Here is a 20441-nt window from a genome sequence, read left to right on the forward strand (position 1 = left end):
CCAGTCCCTCTGATTTTATGCCACTGGCAAGTGTAGTTACCCAGTTTTCAGAGTGGTTCAGGTATTGACAGTGAGCTTTAGTGGATCAACCAAGACTATAAATACACACTGATTGCAAGCATGCTGTGTGAGTGCAGAGCTGGTCTGTACGTGAAGGTGTGTGACTGAACATCATCTGCGCATGGCCTTTAGCGGAGTTCCTAATTCAAGCTAAAAGGGATATGGTCTGTTAAGACCATCTCTTAGTTTAGGAGAAAGAGATTGCTTTCTGGGAAAACAGATGCGAAAGCATCTTTTGATAATGATACTTTCTGTCTGGTGAAAAGCTAGAGAGGCACTTAGCCTGTTCTTTAAGGAAAAGAACATCTTCTCTGTCACAACCTTTGTAGAGGTGGTTTGGTTTTGTTTTGCTTTTGTTTTCCTCCTTTTTTTTTTTTTTTTTGGACTGTGTATGAAAGTACTTCCATATGACATGACTCAGGAACATCATATCTAATGATCCAAGTCCTAGCACAGAATATGAAGACATTCGTGTTGTACAAGTTTGGTACTACAGTTGTTTATTCATGAAGGTGAAAATAGCGATTAGAGGATCAAATTCTTAAGAGACATTGTATATTTATAGTAACCTCATTTTAGCTATGGGGCTGATTTTAATTACTAAAATGGTACTAAATCTGAATGGTAGTCTCTTGACCCTATGTCACCCTCCAGAAAAGATGCCCATTGATCATCATCACCAGTTATAAATGCAAACTAGCAGTAACCCAACCCTATCTGGGGAAGAACACTACCTCCTGCAGCAAGGATTTCAGCAGCTGGTCCAGTGAAAGTATCTGGTAGATGACTAACTTTTCACAGAAGGATTTCCAAACCAGTAGATAGCAATATTTCCTTTCAGCAGGTACTTGTGTTTTTTCAGTGTGACACTTGAGATAAAAGAGGTTCTTGAGTGCACATGCTTGGTACTCCATGGCTCAATGGTTATTTCCTGTGATTTGTTCACAACTTTCAGGTTAAGATTTCTTATTTGAATATTATGGTTTTTTCTCACTTTGGAGACTGTTGCAAGGTAGCAGGATCTTGTTGGGCAATTGGAGTGTATGTTGCTGAATTTCTTTTACATCAATCTTAGCGTAGCCTACGCTGAAACATGTTTCTTCCAACACCATGTTCAGAAGTAGGAATCCTTTAACTCTCGACACGAAACCAAATGGAACTGTGTGCAAAACAATTCTTTCATCTGCTTGGCTTTGGGGAGGCGGCTATGCTTTTGCCAGACCCATTTCAGTCCTTGCTGAAATAATATTTGAAACAAAATGAGGAGCCACAATGGGATAGAGGTATAAGAGATTACAGTGCAATTGTTTGTGAGTATATTGTTTTGCTCTTCTGTTATCCCACTTCTGTTAGTATTTTACCTCTGTGTGCTTTTTCTGTACTCAAGTAAATTGCACTGGAGTGGATATAACTAACATTTCCTTTCTCATGGTGTTGAAGTGGGAAGTACGCTTCAGTCTGATTATTCTTCAGTTCACTTAGCTGTGTTTCTAAATTGAATCTCCAGTATATTGCATCTCTGAGTGTGGGGTTTTCATTGAAAGTTAAAAAACAAGTGAGCTTCCTAATACATGAGTGTTTTTCCATTGTACATACATTTCTTACTGCTCATTTGTACTTATGTGGATTCATTAAAAGAAAAGTATCCAGGAAACTATACACTGCTAATGATTTTGATGAATGAATGTTTCTGCTGCCTGTGTTAGGTAAGGAAATAGAGTGATGTACAGATTTAATTCCTTGCTGTCACTTATAAAGCAGCTTACCCTTGTTTTTCAGGAAAGCATGGGAGATCTGCAGCTCTGAGTCTTTTGACAGGGGCTCTTACTGCTGCGGTAAAGGCGCTCATTTCCTGTACTATCCTCAAATGCTGCAGAGAGTCTCTTATTGGATTTTTTTTTTTTTCCTTTAAACAAATGCATACAATTCCGTGACATATTCCCGGCTTTTCCCCTAGCTCATATCGTGTCTTATCTGAAGATGTGCAGTGTGCTAATACTCTGCAGTTTGCTGAGGACTCCATACTGATGAGCTAGGTAAAGAGAACTAAAGAATATATTACTTTCTTCAAACTCGAACCGTTTCTCTGTAGGGCCTTTGTGACAGACTTTTGTGATACTATTTTTTGTAAAAGATAGGGAGCGGGATCTTGACCTTGCAGTATTTGGAAGAATGCTTTCATTGGCTGGATTGGGTTATCTTTTCAGAAATTGAATGCAAACTGATCTCAACTGAATTTTTATAAGAGTTGTCCTACCCAGTGAAATATATCAAGTAAAATTTTATTATTTGAACATATATTGCCTTTTGTGCTTGTGAAGGAGGAAAATACACAGGCAAAATAGCTGACATACCTCTTTATTTTCCAGGCGTTCTTAGTTTATAGGGAGTTTAGAATTGACACCACCATACCTCTTCCTTTTAGTATGACATTATGTTTTCAGTATTTTTTTAAATGCTGAGGGTTCAGAAAATGTCTAATTGGATTGAAGCTCACCATGAAGTCTGTCTTCCTAATGCCTTCATAGGCTCTGACTCAGTGCTAGAAATCTGCATTAATTCATGCTTGAAATTCAAGGTTTCCCGAAAGGTGATTTCAATTTCCTTAGTTGTGTGGTGATAGCTTGTAGCTTTCTGTAGGTGTATGCAGTCCTCTGGTGAGAATTAGAAAGGCTGGAATGCCAGATCCATGAGTACAGGTTTTATTCTTATAACAAGTGATAGATTTCCTCATGTGGAAAGCAAATGATGGTTGAGAAACAGACCATTATGCAAGTGCAGGTGCGCAGAAGGGCAAACAATGTTGCAGGAGCATCCCAAGCTGTGTGGGTTACGCTATTGGACTTAATGACTTAATGAGGAAGACAAGACGATACGAAGACAGGACCTGATGTGTGCTACTGCTCAGTGTATGTGCCATGTAAATAAGTCCTTGAAAAGCTCTTTCTATATGTTGGAAAGATGGGAATTGGACCTGTATTAAGAGCAGTGGTATGCTAGGTTCTTCTGTGTTATGTAGCATAGTGGAGTGCCATAGTAACCTTCAGGACAGCTTTTCAAATGTGGCTCCCATGAACAATATGAGAAGGTTGAAAATACTGTTGAGTACTTTGTCCCAAATGGGGTTGGAATGATCATGCTGTCTCTAGCCTTCATACAAAGAGTAGGGATGCTGGTGTCTGTCCTTTATTTCTAGCTTCTGACATTTCTCTGTTGCTGTAGAAAAGTTGTGTAATCATGATCACATTTTTAAACAGGGAAAATCAAAAAAGGGATAGGAAGGTTGTCTGCTGTCATATATGAACAGTCCCTGTTGTGAGTGCTTTTGTAGGATGTCTTTCTTGAGATGTGAAAAATACATATTAGTAGAAGAAATTCATGGGGCCAACTTGGCTGTCTGGAAGGGCACTTTTACTGAATTCTGGTATTACAATTGGAATGTCATTCCTGCTGCTGCCTTTGGTGACTCATGAGGTCTTCAGCAAGGAGTCATGTGCTGGCTCTTCGGCACAGTCCTGGTGTACAGAGGAGCAGGAGGACCTGTCTGATTGATTGTCACCTGCACTGACTGGTCCTGTTGCCACCAGGAACTGCGGGTATGTTGAAACATAGGAGTATTGCTAAATTCCTTGGGGAGGAATGGTAAGAGGAGCCTTCAAATGTGAGACAAATATCCCTGACACGTGGCTGTTAAATAATTAATTTCCATGAAGGGTTTGAAAAGAGCATTTCAAAACACTGACTACTGCAGATCTGTGTTTGTTAAACCCATTGTACTTGGAAGGCTGGCTTTGTTCCACGTGCTCTGTAACTTGGAGAGAAGCAGCTATTTTGTAGGCAGATTGTGTAGGGATAAAAGACAGAAAAAAGCTCTGAAATGAAATGTTTGAAGTGTGCAGCTGCTTTTTTCTGAAGGGAGGGTTGCTTTTAACTTTCAGCGTGGAGGTAGTTTAAAAGGAACAGTGGCTAAAAAAATGAACAAAACTTGTTTCCGTGTTCTTCTACCCCTCTAGTCCAGGGCTACAGCATCCATTGAAACCTCTTGTTTCAAGAATACATATGCTGACCTAAAATTTCTTTTGCATCTGAAGAAGAACATTGTTTTACATTTTGTGGGTGTTACATTAGAAAGAGAGAATCTATTTGGTCAAGCTTGGGTGATCAGTGTGCATTTTGAGAGGGAAGTCAATATGGGAATGGAGCTGGGAGGAAGCTGGGAAATCAGGTGATGTGCCGGTACACTTGCAGTAACTGGAAGGATCCTGTGCAAGTCTTATGCCCAGATCAGAGCAGCCGGCTCAAATACTGGAGACATGCCTTCACGTACAGGTTTTAACCACAAATTCTCATTTCCTATCATAGGCCCTATGAGGATCTGAAATACTGTGACTTTCAGGATACCTTGAAGGCGTGTGCATTTAAGATCTCACATTAAATCTGATTCTGATCTTGGTTCCCAAAGCAATTACAGCTTGGCTGTGTTACAGAAACGCAAGCTTGGCTGTATTAAATGGTCTGTAGTTTGTCTCATTTGGTATGTTTCATCTGAGAAAACATTGATGACACTCCATCAAAAAGGGTGAAATGCTTTTTATCAATAAAGTGTTTGTTGTCTTAATTCTGTAAGAAAATGGAATGGATTGTGTTCACGGAGCTAAGGCACAGCAGGCACCAGAATTATTGTTCTGTAATGTTGGCCTTCAAAATTACAGCCATAATGTTTCAATAAAACAACATATGTTTCACAATAAAGCAACATATGTTCATGCATGTGTACATGCAGGTTTTAATTCTATGACTCTGCAAGCACTGAGGTTAAATTGCCAAGAAGATCAAACCACAGATAAAACTTCAGCTTTCTAATCGATGTGACAAGTCTAATCTTTATTTTGTATAACTCAGCATGGTGTAACAGTGACTACACTGGAATCGAGGATTATTTTCATGCTAGTTGAGGATCTGGCTAACTTAAGTAAATGTTAGTGTATATTTTTTGGGGGGGAGGGCGGAGGAGGAGAAAAAAACCCCAACCTGTGTACCATCAGTCTTCAGAAACTAATGTTTAATTATGACTAATGCAAAAATCACATTCCAGTTTAAAGCTGCATTCAATTCTTATAGTTTACAGAATCAGCTGGGGGGGAGGGGTAGGATTGGCTTTTTTTGTTTGGTTGGTTTGGTTTTCAACTATGTAGTATATAATCCTCTCTCCTGTGATTTTTATCTTGAAGATATGTAGACAAATAAGAAAGTGTTGGAAGGAGGTGCTTGTTACCACTTTCAAGTGGTTTCTCTGTTCATATGTTAAGATTCCAAATGGCACATTTATGAGGTGTGTTCTTTTCAGCATATTCTTTGCCAGTCATAGGCTACCTCTGCATAGAGCACACCTTTGAACAATTATCAGTGAGCTCTGCTTTCAGCAGCCTGTGTGTGCCCTTGTGCTCTGTAAAAGAATTGCTCTCTTACCTTCCTCCCTGGGACTGTGTCTGTGGGCTGTGTGCCATGCTTTGGCTCTCTATGTCTATAAGGTGAGCAATGGCACGTGGGCTCTGTGGTCAGCCTGGGGCTCCCTCTGTGTCCCCAACCTGGGCATGTGACATGAAACCCTGCTTCCTGGCCACATTCCTTGTTGAGTTGTGTGGGCTTTTTTAATTTTTTTTTTTTTTAGTAAATAGCCAGCTCTGGTTTGAAAATCAAAGTGTGTTTTAAAACAGAGGTCTGAATCTTGTTTTAGATTTATTTTTCCTGCGCTGTTTGGCTATTTTTTCTTAGTTAAAAGAGAGAGACTTCCTCTTCGAGTTTGGGGCTAGCCCCTTGATCTGGACCGTCTGGTAGATGAAGCTCTTCTCCCTACTCTGCATCTTACTCTTGTACAAAGTTCACAAAGTTCATACATCAAAGTCTTTCTTGCTGAACTTTAAGGTCTACTTCCTTGCCCCTCTGCTGTACTGTGTCAAGGAGTGATCATGTGTGCTGCAACATCTGGATTTGGAGGACTCTGGGTTGACTTCTTCCTCATGGGAGCCTCCTTGAAAGCTTCACCCCACAGAGCCAGGCTGTTGGAGGAGCCTTTGAATGGCATCTGTCTGGATTGTTGTCTTCTGCTCCTGTGCTGTTTTTTCACAAGCTTCTCAGTCACACCCTTGGCAGTCAGAAAAAAATAGGAAGGAATGATGCTCGCAGCAACCTAGGTCATGAGTGATTTCAGTCCTTCAGTTGAACTTGCTGACATTGCTTCTTCCACTTTGTCAGGCTACATGCCAATTCCAGTTGGAGAAAGATCTGAACTGGTAAGAATTACACAGTTTTCGAATAACAGGCCCATAGTGAGATAGGACTGGAGTACCCCTAGGTCCTTCCTGTCCCTTCTTGGTTCTGTTGTGGTGCAAGCTGTTCCAAAGACATTGAAGTAGCAGTATTGATAACACAGGAGGTTATTGTCTAAGCCTTCACATAAGGTCGGTAAATTTAGATGCTAAATAGTGCTTATTTGCACTGGTTTTCTGCTTTCCAGCTCTTTAGGCAAGACTTAGAGAAGATCCATATGGCCTGCACAGAACCTCAGAGACCTCAGGCACAGTGCCAGCTGGCAACCTCACAGCTCTACAGGCTGCCCTTGATAGGTCTGATACAGCAACCAGAACTGGTGCTTCTCTCAATTTCAAGTGGCTGAAGTCCTGTGAGAAGCCCAGATGGCCATCAGGGAGGGTTGATCTTAAAAAGCTGTAAGTCTTCCTAATGCAAAGACGAAATGTCAGCCTGCCGGAGTTAAAGCAGAGTATTTCAGTCGGTTTTAAATCAGTATTGTCTATGGCCTAAAGGGGGGGAAGAGGATAATTTTGTCTCCGTCACCTAGCAAGCAGATAAACACTGCATCCAAGTCAGTGAGTCACATGGGTCCTGTGCATCTTTAATTTTCAGTGAACTGGGGCAACAAATTTGGTAAAGATAATTTAGAAATGAATTCTCTAGCTAAGTTCAAGGAAATCACCCACTTTTGCAATAGGCTGCCTTCTTTGTTCTGGGATTTCTGTATGCTTTTAATCAGTTTTTAGTGGGAAAAGATTCTGGTACCTGATATACTTCGTGTAATATTACATCCCCCGCTTAAATCTTGAAGTTTTCTGTGTTTTTTACTGTGATTCTGTTGTGCTAGAAATACTTGTGATGAAGTTGAAAGAAATATCAATAGTGCATTTGCATCTGATTTTGTGATACCTCTCTACCCCCGAAATGCACACGCCTTGTTTGCATAGTTGGTCTTTTTTTTTGCTACTGCTGTGACAAGTCAGATTGTGCCTTTTAAAAGAAACAATAGCTATTACTTCTGTACCTATTTGAAATGATATGTCTGGCTGCTACTCTTCATAATTTTAAAGCCTTGAGTAGGAAAATGTCTTGGTTACCAGACAGGCACATCCTGCCTTTTGTGACTGTCAGAGGCTGCCTTTTTGGAAACTGAATGAAAGAGCGTAGACTATGAGCCTGATTATTATGCAAGGTTGCTATGTACCATGTGAGCTAAAACTGTGTTTCCTGGGAAAATTATTCAATGCAAATAATTCTAAGAGTACTACAGTGTTGTGGGAGACATGTGAAAGCAAGAAGGTAGTTACGTTACGTCTGTGCCCAATCTTTTTGCAGTGTTACACTGAGCTGCTGGGACTAGAAAGGAGGAAGCCAGTAATGCGCTTTTTTTTTTTGTGGGCACCCTTTCAGTTTGGGCAGTGAGAGGCTAACAGGCCAGCTAGTGGTGCCTTCATGTCCTCACCTGCTGGAGCACATGAGCTGCAGGCTGGCTGAGCAGGTCACAGTGTTCTACCTGTGGATCCTTTTTCTAACTTCCTTGCTGCACTTAAGTTTTGAGAAAGTATTAATGCAAGCACAATCAAACTAAATGTGATGTGAGAGGCACTCGTGGCCTTACCTGTGGTGTAATATTGTTGTGTACTTCAGGTGTATGTCTTTCTTAACAGAATGTACTATTTCTGATTCATATTATATTTTTTGTAAGAAAAAGTGGGGATTTTTGTTTATTTATGTATTTGGATAACTTCAGTTTGAGGGGTTACGTGCTACACTCAGTACAAAAATCACAGCTTTATGTGTACTTCATAGGTATATTTGAACTGTAGTACTTTATTTTTAATTCATGAAAGCCATTTGTTTGATTTGTAGTTTCTTGCCTTATTGTCCCTTTAAAGAACATTTTGTAAAAGTCACTGTTAGGGATTAAGAAGCTAAAATAAGCACCGGGACATAGTTCTTGTCTCTCAGATGTCACGTGGTGAGGTGCTGTTAAGATTACAGGCAGAGACAGGGAATTCGTGGAATGCAAGTGAAAATGAGTAATGGTTTTGTTCTGAACAGTGTTCTCAAAGTGACAGAGGTTCCATTGCTATTCACCATTAACTCTGATGATATAATACAGGTACTCAGTCAGCTTTTTGTTTCCCATCCTGAAATTCAGACAGAATATGTTGTGCACAAGAAGACTGAGTAGAAGTTATCATCTGCCTTAACTCCTAAAAATAAATTGTTTGTACCATATTATTTCTGGTAATATGTGGATATTTCTTATGAGTGCGCTAGTTATCTGAAATCAAAAGCAAACCACAAATATTAATGGAAAGGTACAGGCCTTAGATGCCATGACCCCTAGTTTTCTTGTTCTGCTGTTCTGAAGAGACAGAAATTCCTTCTTTTTATGTTTACACCTCTATGAAACAGTAACTAGAGGTTTTATTTAAAAGCACTGCAGTTTTTCTTAGGATTTAAATTAACCTTTGCTCAGTTTTCTAAACAAATGCACTTCTTTTCCAATTTCTGTTAGAGGTTACTTTCTGTGGCACCTGGTAGTCTCTTTTATCATCAATCATTTTTCTGTGAGTAACTGAAAATGCAGGTTAAACATGTTGAAGGCATGGATTTAGAGCAACAAACGTTTCTCTTTTGGTATGCCATTTTGTTCTGAAATGCTTTCTTTCAAAAATCAGAATTTTTGTTTGCATTGAAACTATAGAGGATAAACTTGCTTTATGTAGAAATTAAGACTTTTGTAAGAATACATATTAGGATAAGAGAAATTATGTGAAAATAGGTTTCCTTCCTAAATATATGGGTTAAGCATGGAAGATTGACTTAAGAGTCAAATAACTTTCCTAATCTTTAGATTGTCTAATTAGTGCATATAAGCAATGAATATGGAAAAAAAAAAAGTCACATGAATGTGTGGGCTGTTGCTGAGTGAAGGTGTGAGTTCTCAATATGGACAGTGTTGATAGTCCTACAGTTAAGGAAATGCTAATGCTCCCTTGTGTTGAAGTCAATTGTGATTGAATATATACAAGTTAAGACTATCACATCTATTAACTTGGTTCATGTTTGCTTTTGTGCATGCTTGAATTTTCAGGTCCTGGCCCCCTGGAAAGTGATTTTCAGCTGAGAACTCCTTTGGGAAGGGTTTCTGGCTGGTGCTGCCCTGCTTAAACAAAAGCCTTTGCATATTGCTGTGAGATACCAGCTTCTTCCCTGTGGTACCCTGGCTCTGCAGTGTGTTTCTCAAGCAGTGATGGAAGAGGGGAGACATTGGTCTATAAGACAGTCTGGTTAGAAAATTTCAATTTTTTTCTAATGATGAGCAATAGGACTAGAAAGGAGTTCCTATATCACTGAAATAAATTCACACTGTTTCTATCAGCAGTATAGTATACTCTTTTTAAGATGAATCTCGTTCAATTTATAAAGCTGTTACATACTTTTAATCTGCCAAAGCAATTAGAATAAGCTTCAGAATATCAGATACCTGTATTTTCAGTCACTTTATTTCTTGTGCCAGCATTATTTAGCTTAAATTGTTCTTTTTCTGCACTGTCAACCTCCTGTGTCCTTAAGCCACATTTGTGGGCAGCAACCCAGTCCTCTTTCAGCATTTGTTTGATAGCTTGAGTGAGCCAAGCTTTTCTAGTTCTTGGTTATCCTGATAGCCCTGGTCTGTATCTGCTTCATTTCGGCTTTTCCTTTCTGAGCATGGATGTCTGGTACTGATGTGCTGGCCCAGAGATTATTTCAGTAGGGCAATGTGTTGTTCTCTTTCTCTCCAGGAACAAACATCCTAATGTCATCTTTTTCCTTCTTAGAGCTGCATAATACGAACAGAGCAGCAACTCTTAGTGGCAAGCTAACGTTCCCAGAAATCTCTTTCCTCTGTCATTTCCAAATTATGACACTCTATTTTATTAGTCCTGCAGCGCGTCACACAGTTATCTCTCCTATCAAAATTAATTCCATTTCTGTTACCTTGCCTCTCAAGGTCATCTGATTCTTAAAATGTTTCTTTGTATCATCTACAAAATTTATTAATTTGTGCTGTCTGTTTTAGTCCTCAGGAATACTTCAAGAAGATCTTTCTTTATCCAGGTCGACCAAAAGAAACCAAAAATAGATAGCTGGATTTCTTAGTTTAGTTCTCCTTTACAACTGTTTACTAATCTTCAGTTTCTCTTTGGTTTAATAGCAATTTCTTTTATTGTACCATATTAATTACTTAGTGTAGCCTGGGTGCGTTAGACTTGAAGTCTCTCTTTTGTCTATAGAATCAGAGTTAGCAGATTATGACATATAGACCTGCCCCTGAAAAATTATAGAGGGTTTTTTCCCTGAATTCCAACTCTTGCAGACATCTCTTCTGAACAACTGTTTTTTGTTGTTTTTGTTTTCATTCCCATCTAGTACTGAGACCTGGTTACTTGTGTGTAGTTACTCTGATGATATATCTGCTCACCAGTCTAAGTATTAGTAATATGTCTCTTCTCTGTTTTTAAAAACATGGTGCCATGCTCAATCTGAAACTATTTTTTTGATGAGACTTAATTTTGTCTCTGATTTAGTATTCTAGGAGTTAATCTGTGTCTCCGTGAGCTCGGCTTTGTTAGATTATGAGTTTTACATTACCTTTATTTTCATACTGCTTCCTTGTCAAGAGTCTTCCTTCTTGCTTCTCATTGGGGCACAAATGTTAGTTTTGTTGTTGAGACACTCTTGCTTATCTAAAGGAATTTTTCTCATCCTGGCTAGAAATAATTGAACAACTGTCTTAGTCATTAGCTGTAGACATTAGTCTGCTCACCATTCAAAGATAGAATTTGATCATGAAGAGTGAACTCTTTATAGTGCTACTGGGTCTAGCTGGTACGGATTTTTGTTTTGTTTTGATAGCCTGTATGGTGCTGTGCTTTGGATTTGTAACTAAAACAGTGTTGATTAACATGCCAGTGTTTTGGCTGTTTTGGCTGTTGCTGAGCAGCGCTTGTGCAGCATCAAGGCTTTCTCTTTTTCCCACTCTTTCTGCCTCCCCAGCAAGTAGTTTGGGGGTGTGCAACAAGATGGGAGGGGATGCAACCATGATAACTGACCCAAACTGACCAAGGGCATATCCCATACCGTATAACATCATGTTCAGCAATTAAAACTGAGAAGGAGTGTGTTTTTTTGGAAGACAGCCATTATTTGAGACATGCTGGGCATCTTTCTGCTGATGGGAGGTGATTGCTTTTGCGTCACTCATTTTGTTTGTTTGTTTGTTTGTTTTTTCTTTCTTTCTCTCTTTCTTCTTCCTCTTTCCTTTGCTTATTAAACTGTCTTTATGTCAACCCATGAGATTTCTTGCTTCTGATCTTCATATTTGCGCACTGGGGGGAGTGAGCCGAGTGGCTGTGTGGCATTTAAGTGCTGATCAGGATTAACCCACCAGAGGTCCTTTGTCACACCCACTTTAGGGCCACACAGGTGAGGAGGTATTTCAAACAGGGAAGAGAATAATCTGGATTCTTCTGAAAGCTGATTTTGCCATAAAACAGAGCACAGTCAAAGCACATTCATGAGAGATCCAGTTTTGAGGAATAATATGTCAAGAAGGGTGTTGTAACATCCCAGTCCTCTAGTGGTATAAGAATATGAGGCCCACAGCCCCTGAATGGAAAGTATATTAGCAACGTAGGAGGGGATGTGAGCTGCTTCAGAAATACTAGGTAGAGAAGCACAGCTTTTCCTAGCTCCTTGGGTTAGCTGCTGACTGGTTTTATCCCATAACATAGGTTTCTCTCAAGTCATATATTCCCTCCATAATGAAATGAAGTATGGGGTTCATCAACAGACTTCTGGGTCTATCCCAGTGGGATGGGTTATCCATCCATTGCTCTCCTCTCCCATTCACTTAAATCCGAAGTGGGCTGACTTACTCATACTGTCTTTTCACAAAAAGAAATATCATGGCCTCAGTTATTGAGAAACAAGAAGCAAAAATCTACTTTGTTTAAAACTTAAGTTGCAGCCTTGACTTGCACTTCCACTCTCTCTCTCCTAGCCTTTAGGCACCAAGCAAAAGTTTACTAATATATCAGGTGTTTCTTCTGATCTCTGAAATCCTAGTCAAAACTGGTAAAATTCTTTAACTGGCTGTGCCCATCTAGTGGCTCCTGTGTTTAACAGTATTTGTGGCTTGCAGTGGATGCACTGTAACCATTTTTTCTTTTGCTAAGCAGTTCCTCTGTGGTGATGCTCCTGTGCACAGTAGGAAAAAGCCGATGATGTTTTGGGCAACAAGAAACTACATCCAGAAGAGATGCGACTGCCTCGTTTCATGCTCATACAAAGCAAATGTTGGTGTCATGGGAACTTGCCAAGCAGCATGTTGTCTTTCCCTGTTTGTTGGCACTGACTCCTTTGATCAGCACATGCTATACTGACCTCAATCATTTGTGGCAAAAGCAGCACATTGTCTTTGTTGGAATAGAAGACTGGTAGACAGAAGTATGTTAGAAAAATTTCCTGCAAGCAAATGCTGAAGTAAATGGGTTTCAGAGCCTGAATATATGAAAGGGCCAGGCTGTGTTTATCTTTTTCCTTGCAAGCACATCCAGTTTTGATGGGTGGGGAATTAAGAGTCATCATTTCTGCCTTCCTCTCTGTTGGTGATTTCTGTCCCTAAAAGCACACACGATTCATTGAATCGTTATTCAAGGGAGTTGCCTACAGGATCTCCTGTGGGGACTGGGGCAGCCAATAGAGAAAGGTTTTTGGCTTGAGTGCACGATTTTCCCCCTTTAGCTTCCTCCCTTTTGCTGCAAAACAGCTTTAAAGGAGCAGAAAAAAGCCCAAAGATAATAGTGATTAAATCAACAACGGGGGTAAATTGGGTGGGGGGGTAGGTGATGGGTGGTGGTGCTGAGGCAAGGGGCGGCTGGATTTTGGGTTTCTCTTCTGTTTAAACCAGTTGACTTATGCATTTTCCCGTGGGCTGAAGACCAGGACCTCTGTCTTGGAGTGGCCCAGGTTTCTCCATTACACCTCACTGGTGCTCAGATGCACACCTGTGTGTATTGCTCAGAGTAAAGAATGGGAGGGAATCTGAAGCTGGAGAGCTGATGCCTTGTCTGTCTGGCTCCATTCATGTCTTCCCTCTCATCTTGGGGAGAAGTGAAAGGCATTGCTTGACTTTCCAGCTGCAGTTTTTTTCCCCAAGAACTTGCTTTATGTTGCCCTCACAGGAAATACGTATATGTTTTTCTATAATAATAATAACATATTTAATTTTTTTCCTTGTAGATATGTGGTAATGTTCCAGCTCTAAGCTCCGATTGTTTCATGTACCTAATCAGTGCAAGTTTACAGCAGAACTCCTGCCTTCAGGTTTTCCTCATAATTACTTGTAGCTCCTGCAGAGAAGGGAATAGAGACCAGAAATAAGTGACCGGCCAGGTTAGATGGCATGATTATGCTGAACACTAGCATAGCCTGTGTAAGGAGGCTGTGGGGTCATCAATACTTAGAAGTGTCTTGAAAACCTGCTAGGTAGCTTTGCAGTTAATATAGTAGGTATCGTTCAGGATTTTAACCCTGTCTTTTGTACAGAGAGGGCTTTTGAGTAGTTCAGAGAAGGAAATAGATGTGCTTTTCTTAGTTATGTGTAGAATTAATTATTTCTATGGAAAATATGTAGGAGGTGTGCCTAATAGATGTAGCCCCAAAAATCTGGAAAGGCATTAAGTTATTATTTAAGTCATTCTTCTACAGACAGGCATGGACTGGACTATGCTGTCAGTCTGTCTTTAGCCTTATTTTTACCTTTTTTTGGGGTGGAGGAGGGAACACAATACTTTCCCCAGTCTTCTCTGCATTGTACTTGTTTGTCACACATTCACCCTGTCTGGTCCTTGAAAAGGTGGTCACAGCTTGTTCATTTGTCTTGCTTTTTGTTTGTATTGGAGAGTTTACTATGCTTTTACCATATACTCCCATAAGAATTTCATAAGTTCTCTTTCTTGGTGCTACCTTAATTATAACCTTATAGGTTAAAGAAAATTAAGAATGTCATAGAAGGAAGCAGTTCTGTTGCTTTTTAAAAAAGGTTACATTCTTACTTGAGATATTCAAGTTATTGTACTTACTGAATCAATACATAACTATGCTTTTAGTTGCATTTTAAAAAAGGCATTTTTGGTTAATCTTGTAAGCAAATGTTTGATGGCTTACCAAGAACAGTTAGCTAAAGGAGTTATTAACAAATTCTATAGAAGAACAATGTTAACTGTTTTAATGACTCATTCTTGCAAAACTTTGAGGTAAATATAACAAGTCTCAGTAAACTCTGTGTGTGTTTCCTTCTTCCCTTCAATGTTTTTCGTATAACTAGTTATCATTCAAGTCAGCCTTGGGGGTGTTTTCTTTTTGTTCTATTCTTGCAGGCATTGAGGCAGTTCAGATATGTGAAGAGCTAGGAAGCAGGCTACTCTGCCAGGAGGTAGGGGCCGTTCTGTGTAGCAGAGTGAGGAGTTTTTAGTTCCAGAAAGGCAGAAAACCTCAACATTCTTAAGCAGATAGAGTATCCATATTAGGCATCTGAAGGCATGTTTTCTCCACACCATCAGCCTCTCCCGAAGCTAGCTGTAACATACTGCAAGGACTCTGTCTTCAGAGCAGGGATGAGAGACTTCAAATACTTCTGTTTTTTCCCCTTCCTTTGCATTAGCTGTGTGGAAGCATCACTGGATGCGAGTGAATGTTAATTTCCCAATTTAGCTGTGATGTTCAAACTCCAAAACCTCATGAAAGGAGCTGGGGAGAAGCTTTAGAAATCTTGGACCAGCCCAGGTTGGGAGCAAGATAGTTTTTTTTTCCTCCTGTGTATAGATTATAGATTTTATATTACTTATCCAGTCTGACTGGTGTACAAAGAGGAGGAAATTTGCACTGATTGTCTACACTGTGGAGGAGGGGGAGTGTGTATGAGTGACCTTGTGCTGCTGAGCCACCACAGCAAGTTTCTGGGTAATAAATTTCTGTGGCAGGTTGTGGAAGCTGGTGGCACGATGCAAGGGTAGTGCAAACTGACACTACTAATCATTCCTTGAGAACTACAAAGAGAAAGGAGGCTGGGAAGAAGGGGAAGAAAGATTAGGGAAGAAATGAGAACTTAAAGGTCGACAGATGGTATTTATTGTATGTAATACAGAGGTATTCAGTGCCTGCTTTGTGTTTCTGCAGCATCTGTGTGAGCACATCAGTGACAAATGCATGCAAGGTGAGGAATAGGGACCTCCAGCATTTATTCACACAAACATCCTGCTCATGTGAAACCTGAAGAATCTAACCATGTTGTGAAAAATGCAGTTGTGATTCATGCTAAGATGTTTAATGGTTACAGATGTAACCAAATGAGGCACTGGCTCTGAACCTGGAAAAAGGAAAAGGTGGTTAAGTTCTATGTAAAAAGTTATGAAACTTGTTTATGAAGTTATATTGATAGAGGGAACTAACATTTTAAGGGTTAACCAACCACATAATAAGGGCCTACTAATGAACTAACACTTTAAGCCACATAATGAATATCTAGTTTAGAGCTGTATGTAACCAATTGTGTTAAGAAAAAAAAACAGAACCTCATTGAATGCCAAGATAAGAAGTTTTACAGCACCAGCTGTAACCTTGAGGAGACAAGATGGCCAAGATTTACAGCAAAAAGGGGGCGCCAGTCTGATTTCGGTTGACTTGGCAGCTTGGGTTCCAGCCAATTCATCATAATGAGCCAAAGGTAAAAAGTTCACTGTGATGAAGCTGAAGCCTTCATCCAAAGACCCTCAAAGACCCCTCCTCGCCAAGTGACACTGCGCAGGCGCAACAGGGGAGGGTCAAGGAGAAGACTATGGAAATGGTTATCTGAGACTCATTTTAATAAGAAACAGGGAAAGGTTATGAATATGTATAGGCATTCCTGGGGTTATTATGAATATTTAATACCTTACTGTATTTAAGCACACTTCTTATTGTTAAAAGGTGTGCGTGTTGGGCGGAGCGAATCCCCTGCGCACCCTGCACTGTTTTGCTTATGCTCTAATGAACACATGTTTAAGGAATACAATTAAGGAGTTGGATTAAACGTTTATCCATAGAAAAAGCATAAGTTAGTTATTTCAATGTATAGAAATATTTTTGTCTATGCTTTTTTGAAATGTATTTGTGATTGAAAATACGTAACTGAAGAGCTCTATGCATGTGGCACACCCATATAATGAGATCTGTGATGTGTTATTAGATTTATTCAAAGTTCTTAGAAAAAGAAAAAAAACTCATGACACTTAAAGTGGGATGGATTTGAAGCTGTTTTTTTCTCAGGTAAACTTGGCTTTTTCTTCAAGAGGGCCTTACAGTCATCATCTCTATTTGTTTGTTTTAGGCAAAAGGTTTAATGTCAGCATCATTAAGATAGAGAAAATCCCACCTGGCAGTCATCTCTTCTTCTTGGGTTCCTAGTTAAGCAAAAGACAAACTAATCCCATCAGTAACATCCTTTCTTTTCTGTGATTGTGATTTGCACCAGGATGGGACTGTAGATTCTGTAAAGTTTTGTAAATTACAGTGTCATTTTTTTCCCCCCGGTTATTATTTGATTATGGTATTATTAATTTTTTTCTGTGTTTTGAGGAGTGTAGTGCTTTTATTCCCAAGACAAATCGAATGGAAAGATTAGCAGGGGAAGTCTGGAAGTGCAGCCATGTAAACACTTGTGTATTGCCATAGCTCTCTCACTGAGATGTGAACGTTGTTGGCTTTCGTTGGGAAGTCAATTTCCAATCAGGGAAAACATTGTTTGGTTAATCTATGGCAGTTTAGGTCTCTCTCTGCATCTCTGACTATTGTTTTGATGCATAATAGCATGCACTGAATAATATGTACTCCTGCTAAGTGAGTAGTTACCAGCTCTGATTAGAAATAAGCAGGGGGGCTGGCAAGTCAGTCCTTTATCTGTACTGTAAACATGGCTTTATCATATTAAGGTGACGTTATTTGAGTAGAGATTGTCTATTAGCCTGGTTGTAACACTCTTAGATAAAATTCGTTCCTGTCACTAATACCTGTTCTCCGGTGTACAGTACAGCGTCATCCCAAAGCTTCAGGCAATTAATTTTGCTAATGAAGATTGAAGACGTAGATGACTTGTTCCTAGCTGTTTTCAGTCACTAGTTGAGGCCAGTGGGGGACCTAAATTGAAAGGATTTCAGAAGCGTCTCGGAGACTGACGTGGTTTTCATCTTCCCTGAGGTGAATGAGGATTTGCCATGCTTCTGGGTTTTCCTGAACCCAGGAGAGCATCTTGGATGTCTCATCCTTCCAGGAGAGACATTCATATGGCACAGACATCTCTGAGCAGGAGATATGTTTCACTTGGGAAAGGATAACCCCACACATTAGACCTTTGCTTTGGTACAGGAATTTTGTAAGAGCTTTGACAGGAAGAAAACGTGTCCCTTAATTCCTTTTCTGTCTTGACAGACAGCTCTCATTTGTCCTATTGTCCCCCAGCTCAGGACATGGGTTGCCTGAGAAGAGCCACTGCTCTTAGATTTTCTTTTTCCATTTCCATGGAGATACAGCTCTCCAAGCTTGTTGGCTTTATTGACTCACTTCAACTTCCCATGCCCCTGACTGGAGGGACTTTGCTAAATAAAGGTTTGATAAGCAAGTCTTGCGGTCAGGCTTATAGTTACAAGCGAAACAAATAAAATGCCTGCTTCTTGCCTATGCTTGATAATGGAATAAGCAAATAGGAAGCTGAAAGCTGTATGATAGTCACTAGGAGACTGCTGAGAAACTGCTCTCAGCTAGGTAAGTATGGCTGTGTTTTGAATGGTCCTCACTGTGCTACTGATCCTGGTATCATTTCTTACATGTAGGTTTTGGGAACAAATCTGGGTGCCAATCCAGAGTGATTTTTGAGGTTTCTAACAGTAATTTCCCTGTTTCCCCACCCAACCTAACCCTTCTTCTGCCCCATTTGTTTCATCCGTTCATCAACTAAGGGATGTGCAGATAGTTACACTATTAATAACTATTCTTGGCTCTGCACGCTTAAATGTCAGCCACCCACCTTGTCTTTCATTTGGGGATGGATGTTCTTGATACAGTCTTAGTTATTCGCTTTACTTTGGGTGATTGATAACACACCTGTCAAATGTAGAATGCATCAGATGTAGCAGGGCATATGACTGTTACTTCTGGCAAGTTGACAGGTTGATGCATAAGTGTACGTGTAACAGGCCTAGTTACAGGTGTCTTGTCCAAACTGCTTTCTGGTCCGTAATTGTGCAGTTTTTAGGGGAGCTTGAGGACATGTATGTGTCAGGAGTAAGTATGTTTGTTTCTCCTACAAGCTTGTTCCATTCTTCATTTAATTTTGTTGTGTTATTCTAAACCGTTACATGCTAATTTTACATGTGCTGTGTAGCATTGATTTTGCAGTTTTCAAAAAAAGGAAACTCCTTTTTCTCAATATCACTGTGGAAAATTTCTGCTCCCCTTCTCCATGCAGTCTCCTTATTTCCCTTTTCTTCCCTGTCCCCCTACCTTCTGGTAACAAGATGTGTGGCTGCATAGTTTCAACTTCATTACAGCCCCTTCTGTGCCATGCACTGTTGAGGTGACTGATGCTTTATAACATGTTACTAATTTTGTGGCTTTGCATATACTACATACATTTATATATTTCTTGTTCTTTATTCCAGAGATGGTGATGTTGCTGGAATGGTGGTCAGGCACCCATTGCACCCTCTACACTGACCCAGAGAATTACCACAAGTATGGGAAGGAGAATGCCATCGTAATCCTTAACCACAACTTTGAAATCGACTTTCTCTGTGGTTGGAACTTTTGTGAAAGATTTGGGGTCTTGGGGGTGAGTTTTGTTTAGCAGTCAAAATAAACTTTGTCTTTTTGGATGTGAGGGAGAAAACCAACAACAACAACACCCGAACAACAGAAACCAAAACAAATTGTGGTTTTGAAAGTTAACAGATCTGTGCTCAAATTTCACTCAGCCACTGTCCAGGCTTAAGGAAGTGACCCTAAAGCAATGCAGTGCAAATATGTGGAATACTGAGACAGGATTGCTTGGGCATTCACAGAAATTCTGAAAGCATTGCAGTTAAAGCTGTTGAAGGAGGTATTTTTTTAACCTGTGGAGGTCATTACAGTTGTTTCTGTCTGTGCCTGCTAGGTGACTGTTATGGTTCATTGTGCCGCAGAAAGATGAGCTCTTCTGTGATTCTTTCCCAGTAAATCGTAGAATTTGTTTGCTTCCTGTGGTGTAGTCTTAGAAATACACACAGCAAGAGTTTGAATGATGTAGTCCTTGTCTCTCAGAATAAGATGCTATCTCAAGTGAAAACATTAACCAGGTTATAGCTAGTAACAGATAGGGAGGAATGAGTTATCTGTAGTTGAATACGCCCTTACGTTAGGCTAGGAGTACATGTACATTTGTTTTCAGGGTTGGTTTTTTTTGTTTCCCCCATCAGCATATGGGAATGATTCAAGCCCTCCTGCTAAGCTAGCTTGACTTAATTCTGTTCTGGTAACAGCATCCTGCACCTACAAAGGATTTAGATAAAGGGTTCCTCCCTCCTAAGAAAGCAGACTAATACCTGATTTTGGTGGTCTTCTGTAGCATCATCTTCTAACTTTGCTACTGCCTACTGTCAAAAGTCCTGACCTTGGACTGTGTGAAGCTATGATGTTTTGTGACCTTTCCTTTGGACTCTTTGCATTTTCTGGACATTTAGACACCATTCCAGTTACTTTCAAATTATAAAAATGAAAGTCTGCTTAAAAAAAAATAAAAAGGGGCCTTAAAACTGAAGGAAAATAAGCATAAATACCTTTCCAAAATGGCTGTTGGCTCCTGATCACTGAGAAACAATTCTGCCGTCATATCTAAGACCTGAGCACAGAGCTGGAGGGTAGCATGAGACAGCAGGAGATGTAGGGAAGCCTGTTCCTCACAGGCAGACGTGCATGCCAGAAATATTCTCCCTTCTATGTGCTCA

At 40.0% G+C, this 20441-nt stretch overlaps 1 protein-coding gene across 1 annotated transcript in view; it reads left to right on the forward strand.

The window, feature by feature from the left end:
• AGPAT4 (1-acylglycerol-3-phosphate O-acyltransferase 4) overlaps positions 1 to 20441 on the forward strand; it is an 80845-nt gene that overhangs the window by 25680 nt on the left and 34724 nt on the right. Inside the window, exon 3 of the mRNA XM_082048879.1 lies at positions 19122 to 19291. Coding sequence (XP_081905005.1) covers positions 19122 to 19291 — 170 coding nt within the window. The remainder of the gene's footprint in view (positions 1 to 19121; positions 19292 to 20441) is intronic.

Source organism: Streptopelia decaocto, assembly GCF_964273445.1.
Source record: "Streptopelia decaocto genome assembly, chromosome: 3".
NCBI lineage: Eukaryota > Metazoa > Chordata > Aves > Columbiformes > Columbidae > Streptopelia > Streptopelia decaocto.